This window comes from Vigna unguiculata, chromosome 4, assembly GCF_004118075.2.
Source record: "Vigna unguiculata cultivar IT97K-499-35 chromosome 4, ASM411807v1, whole genome shotgun sequence".
Lineage (NCBI taxonomy): Eukaryota > Viridiplantae > Streptophyta > Magnoliopsida > Fabales > Fabaceae > Vigna > Vigna unguiculata.
In genome coordinates, this window is record NC_040282.1 from 34219912 (window position 1) to 34227198 (window position 7287).

Genomic DNA, 7287 nt, shown 5'->3' on the forward strand with positions numbered 1-7287 from the left:
TTTTGATAATGTAATTAAAAAGACTAGGTTGCTATTTTTTTTTTTTCAAAAAATGCTCTTGATAATTTAAAAAAGAAAGCAGTTGATTGGTTGTATACTTTATAAGAAAGTTAGAAATGATCTCAGATAATAAAAAGTATAAATAAGTATTAGCATAAACAAGAGAGAAAGAAAAACGAATTTAAATTGAATACCACCAAAGGGTAGTTAAGGAAATAAAGTATATACACGTTAATCCGTTGGACACACTATCAGCCATATATATAAATCCTATTGGTTGGTTTTGCCATGAATAGTTAAGAACCTCTGTTTTAGTGTTACTTGTTTGATATCAGCTACTACATAATGTGTAGTTATTATCTGAAACTGTTTTATGCACTTCTTCTGCTGTTGTTGCATGCTGCAGGACCCATTCTCGGGTTCAACAATAGCGCAGAAATAAAGTGCATAGAGAGGGAGAGACAGGCACTTTTTAACTTCAAACATGGCCTCATAGATGCCTATGGCATGCTGTCTACATGGAGGGATGATGAAAACAGTAGAGATTGTTGCAAATGGAAAGGCATTCACTGTGACCATCAAACACCTCATGTAACCATCCTTCGTCTCCCATGGAAAGGCATTCATATTTCCAAGTTGGCTTCAGACTCAAAGTTCCTTAAGGCTGCTTGATATTTCTAATAACAAGCTTAATGATTCCGAACCAGACTGGTTTTGGAACAGCTTGCAAAATATTGGAAGGTTAGATATGTCTTACAATAATCTCATTGGTGCAATTCCCAGTATATCGTTGAAGCTTCTTCACAAACCGTTGATATTTCTGCACTCAAACCAATTTGAAGGCGAAATTCCACCCTTTTTAGTGCAAGCTTCAAAGCTCAAGCTCTCCAAAAATAATTTTTCAAATTTGTTTTCATTCCTCTGTGATCAAAGAACATATGCGAATTTGGCCTCTTTAGATTTATCAAACAATCAGATGAAGGGAAAGCTGCCAAACTGTTGGAAATACGTTGATCGATTATTGTTTCTTGATTTAAGCAACAATAAATTGTCAGGAAACATTCCTGTGTCCATGGGCAGCCTTGTTAAATTGGAAGTCTTGGTTTTACGAAACAATAACCTAATGGGTGAATTACCTTCCACTTTGAAGAACTGCAGCAATTTAATTATGGTGGATGTGAGTAAAAATATGTTGTCTGGTCCAATACCATCATGGATTGGAGAAAGTATGCAGCAATTGATAATCTTGAACATGCGAGGGAATCACTTCAGTGGACACCTTCCAGTTAATCTCTGTTATTTGAAGCATATTCATTCGTTGGATCTTTCAAGGAATTACTTATCGAGAGGTATTCCAACATGCTTAAAGAATTTGACAGCAATGTCTGAAAAGATCATCAACAGAGGTGCAATTCTAAATCAGATATATTGGTCTATCAATCTTACTTACCATGAACCTTATCATTCTTTTGCATCCAATTATGATAATTATACACTTAAAATAACATGTATGTGGAAAGGTGTGGAACTGTGGTTTTTGGATCCAGAGTTACAACTTAAGAGCATTGACCTTTCAAGTAATAATTTAACATGTGAAATACCAAAAGAGATTGGATATTTGGCTGGGCTAGTTTCTCTAAATTTATCCCGAAATTATCTAAGCGGAGAAATTCCTTCTGAGATGGGAAATTTAAGTTCTCTTTCTCAAATTGATGATCTAGGCAAGTTAGATTTATCACGCAACTCTCTTTCGGGAAGAATCCCACGAGGAAGACATTTTGAAACCTTTGAAGGCTATAGTTTTGAAGGAAACAGAGATCTTTGTGGTGAACAACTCAACAAAAGTTGTCCTGGAGATGGAGATCAAACGACAGTAAAGTTCCCAGAAGTTGAAACAATCAATGGTGATGAAGACAGTGTCTTTTACGAGGCATTATACATGAGCATGGGAATAGGATTCTTTACTGGATTTTGGGGCTTATTAGGGCCAATACTACTTTGGCATCCTTGGAGAAAGCATTACATGAGATTTGTGAACAGACTGATAAATTATATATGTGAATGGTTATAGGGAATGCAACAAAGTAGTCCTCGTAGTTCAAAGGCAAGAAGGTATGTTGCAGCTTCCTTATGATATTTCTTATTTTTATTATTAATGACTGAACTAAATTCTTGAAAAAAAAATCTCTTACACTTGATTAGTACCATTGGAAAACATGGTTAACAGAAAACCTTAGTCTTTAAGCATATAATCAGATAACGAAATTAACCCTAAAGTATGAAAGAGTTAGATACTAAATAAGTAGAAGAATTAGTCCTTAATTTGTCGTTAAAGGATTTCTGAGAAACAAAAACGAAAGAGTTCATGTTATTAGCTGAGATGGTGATTCCAAAATCCTGTAACTTCAAAACTCCTACATATATTTAAATATATTATGTCTTTTTCTTGTAATGCACCGAATTAATTTTTGTTTAAAAAAAGAATGCATGTGTTGCAGATGCTCTACACGCTTCGGATTAGGGAGGAAATCAATGTTGGGTTGCACAAGGGCAAAATATTTATTTAGTTTTGTCGTTACAATATTTTGTTATGTAAGAAATCAATTGAAAAATCTTGTTTCCAGAAACTTGTTATGATTTGGTTGTATTTTATGATATAATATATTGTAATGTTGTTTCATGTCCAATTACTGCTTATATGTGTGACATCCGATAATTCATCTTCAGCATTGTTTTTTTTGTTACTTCTTATTTTTAAGAACTTAGAACTTTGAAGTTGTTATGAAATAAATCGAATAACAGATAGAATAATAGATAATAGAGAAGAAACAATAGAGAATAGAGAATAGGGAGCAACTGTGTCTTATTATTGATAGGAAGAGTCTTATTTATAGATATAACATGTACTCCATAAAGAAAACAAATCAAAACGTAGTTAATATAAATATTTACATAAAGAATAATGAAATCATATGATTATCAATCATATGAGTAAATGTATCAAATCAATGGACAATCATTAATTCATTAATTCATAACATTCCCCATTGATTTTCCATTGATAAAAGAATGTGTCTCGTTAAAACCTTACTAGGAAAAATCCAACCCTTTGGGATAAAAAAAAACTAGTGAAGGAAAAAGAGTACAACATTCTGTATTCTTTAATACAATATTGTTCATCACATATTATATTTCTCCCCCTTATGTAAACTTACATCATTAAGGTGACGGGGTCCGAACTCGTGAATCATTTGCTCAAAAGTTCTTCTTGACAAAAACTTCATAAATAGACCTTCCATATTTTCACATGAATGAATTTTTGGATATCTATATCATCCTTTCAATTGAACAATACATTATTGTCTTCATATATGGTTGTTGATTCCATCTTTGTCAGGGATAGTCACAAGTTTCTTGCACATGTTGAATTATAGACTTTAACCAAACATATTCACAACTTTCCTCGTAATTCTGTATGATTAGACGATATTGCTACTATGGTTTGTTTCATATACCTTCATGAAACCATTGTGCTACCACATGTAAACAAACATATTGTTTGTGATCAACCATTGTGACATTGTGAGAATATGTAAAATAACATGCATATACATAACCCATTGGTCTGAATCTGAATCATTTGGATGTAGTACCCTTAAAGTAACGAAGTATATGTTTTACTCCAAACACTTTTCTTCTTGTAGTTGAAGAACTATATCTTGCTTAACAAATTTACAGCAAATGCAATATTAGATCGAGTATAATTAGCAAAATATATTAGTGTTTCTATGACACTAAGACATGGTGCTTCTGGACCAAGAAAATCTTCATCATTTTCTTGAGGTCTAAGAAGAGTCTTTATCAACATCTAATGACCTCACAACTATTGGAGTGCATAATAGACATGAGTTGTCCATTTAGAACATTTTAAGCACCTTAATTATATAAGCTTCTTGACGTATAAAAACACCTTTATTTAAATACTCAATTTCTAATTTCTAATTTCAAATAAGACTTTGCCCTTCAAAGATCATTCATCTCAAATTATTTCTTTGAGTAATCAATTGCCTTTGTGAGCTCATTAGGAGTTCCAACGATGTTTATTATGGCAAATTTATTTTTGGATCTTTTTATATAAATACAAGAACAAATAAGATCATTTTTATATCCTTCTTTTAATAAGTACTCAATAAAGATCATTTTTATATGCTTCTTTTAATAAGTACTCAATAAGACGGTTATGTCACACACGTCCTGATTGCTTTAATCAATAAAAGAACATGTTCAATTTTATTGAATAACCCTCTTTAGAATTTGTCTTGTTGGGCAAATAAAATCTTTTAGGGATTTTCATATAAATATGATTTTCAAAAGAACCGTACGAATAGGTTGTAACATCATCCATTAGATGTAAATGCAAACCTTGTTGTGCAACTAGGATAATCAAATATTGCAATGTTGTTGCATCCAATACTAGTGAATATGTTTTTTTCACAAATCAATACAAGGTTTTGTGAACAACCTTAAGGAGCCAAATGCTTTGTATCTAACAATTTCATCATTCTTAATTTGATTTTTACACAAAAATCCATATGTACCCAACGGGTTTCACAATTCCAGGTGTGCGAACTATACGTCCAAAAATCTTTCGTTTAGTAAGTAAATATAATTATGCTTCTTTGCATATTTTCATTTTGACCAATATTTTCTTTATCGACAATCTTCAATGATCATTGCTTATTGATCCTTATTGTCATTCATAGCATTCATCGCTATGTTATAAGTAAAAGTCTCGTCAATGTTAACTTCATTTTGGTTCCATATTATATGATTCATGACATAATTTATTAAGATCTCATCGTTTTCAACAATTTCAACCTTTTCGATTAGGTCATTTTGCATTTTAGCTCACTTTCTCATTCAAGAGTTTTTATCTTTAGAACCAATAGGTCTACCATGCTTCAAACATGTCTTTGGAACTAATATACGTGTAGTATAAACCATAAGTGAATGTTGATAATTTCTCCAATATACATTTTTTTTAAACTCAATCGTAGAGATATAAAGATATTTCATATCTTTTTCATTGTTTGTCTCAATATAATATTCATTTAGACAAATATCCTTGAAAGTCAATAAATTTTTATTCAACTTCTTGGTAGAAGAATAATAGTTCTTCTAGAGTCTTCAAATATATTTGTAGTACTATAAATAATACTAACATTGATGTCTCGTATTATCAAACAAGAGAAAATTTTATTACTCTTGAGAATTGTATAAGTTGTTACACTATAATTAAGACACATATCCTTTGATACTAGTGCAAACATTCGTTTTTCATATAAACGTAAATATTAATATGAGATTTTTTTTAAACACTTTCATAATCAATGAGGTGATTAATGCTTTCATTTGCTTTAGCAAAGAAAATAATAATATCAAGATGAGTAGCATCCATATGGCCATAATCAGAATCACCATCTTCATAAGTAAAGTGTGTTCCTGTGTTCTTCTCGTTATTTATAAGATGCTTTGGTGTACAATAAGTACAACTCAAATGGCCTTTACCACCGTAATGCTAATATATACTTTCATCTTTTTGTGAATATTTTCGCATTTTCCTTTTCCTTTTCTCACATTATTGTGTCACTTCTAGTGACAAAATGTGTCTTTGAAATTTTCTTTATAACCATGTCCATAATTAATATCACGATCACGATCATGAAAATATAAATCAAATTGCATTCACTTTTGGGAATGAAGCAGAACCAATTTGGACAGGTTTCATGATTTTCTATCAAAAGTCTGTTGCTTTATTCAGCCATACGAAGGCATGAAATAAATTCATAATATTTATTGTTGCATTCACTTATGGGAATGGAGCAAATTAGGTGATCTCATGATTTTTCATCAAACGGAACAATAACCTAACGGGTGAATTAGCTTCCACTTTGAAGAACTGCAACAATTTAACTACATTGGATGTGGGTGAAAATATGTTGTTTGGTCCCATTCCATCATGGATCGCAGAAAGTATGAAGCAGTTAATAATTTTGAACATGCGAAAGAATCACTTTTCTGGAAATCTTCCCAGTGAACTCTGTTATTTGAAGCATATTCAATTCTTGGATCTTTCAAAGAATATGTTATCAAAAGGAATCCCAACATGCTTAAACAATTTGACTGCAATGTTTGAAAAGAGCATCCACATACGTGGGTTTATAAATTATATAAAATTGCTGAACATGAATGGTGTATTTTATGCAAGTTTTCCTACGGGCGAGTATACCCTTAACATAAGCCTGATGTGGAAAGGGGTTGAACAGGGATTCAAGAACCCAGAGTTAAAGCTTAAGAGCATTGATCTTTCAAGTAATAAGTTGACGGGTGAAATACCAAAAGAGATCATATCTACTTGGGTTAGTTTCTTTGAATTTATCAAGAAATAATCTGAGCGGAGAAATTCCTTCAGAGATAGGAAATTTAAGTTCATTGGAGTCCCTTGACTTATCAAGAAATCATATCAATGGTGGAATTCCTTTCTCACTTTCTGAAATTGATTTTCTTAGTTAGATCTGTCACACAACTCTCTGTCTGGAAGGATACCATCAGGAAGACACTTTGGAACTTTTGATGTCTCTAGTTTTGAAGGGAATGTTGGTCTTTGTGGTGAACAACTTAACAGAACTTGTCCTGAAGATGGAAATCAGACAACAATAAAGACTGAAGAACATGGAAATGATGATGAAGATAATGTTTTGTATGAGGCATTGTACATGAGCATGGGGATTGGATATTTCACTGGATTTTGGGGCTTATTCGGGACAATGCTACTTTGGCGTTCTTGGAGAAATACTTATCTCAGATTCCTAAACAGGTTGACATATGCTATATATGTGTTGTTGGTGCTCTGATTGCAAGAAGAAGGTACGTTTGTCATATATATCAATACCTGCTTCAAAAAAAAAAATGGAATACATATTTTTTAATAGAAAACTCTAATTAAATTAAATGTATTCCGATTGTTAGGAGTAGTTTGTTTTATTTGATCCTAACTTAACAAATTCAGTAATCACTCTTTACTATAACACTTATTGCTTTAACTATAGTCTGTAACTTAGAGAGAGGAAAAACGAAAAAATAGTTTACATGATTGAACTGTGTTTAATTTTGTTTAATAATAATGATGAAATAGTTATGTGTATCAAATAATGTAACACATTTTATTAGATGATTTTTTTACGTTAAAAGAAGAATAACGATTTTTTTTTTAAATATGATTTTTTC

The 7287-nt window shown here is 31.6% G+C and overlaps 1 protein-coding gene across 1 annotated transcript; it reads left to right on the forward strand.

The window, feature by feature from the left end:
* Nucleotides 1–748: 748 nt before the first annotated feature.
* LOC114180800 (receptor-like protein EIX2) lies at nt 749–2071 on the forward strand. The gene has a single exon (XM_028067089.1). It carries the CDS (start codon nt 749–751, stop codon nt 2069–2071), a length of 1323 nt encoding a protein of 440 aa, XP_027922890.1.
* The last annotated feature ends 5216 nt before the right edge of the window (nt 2072–7287 follow it).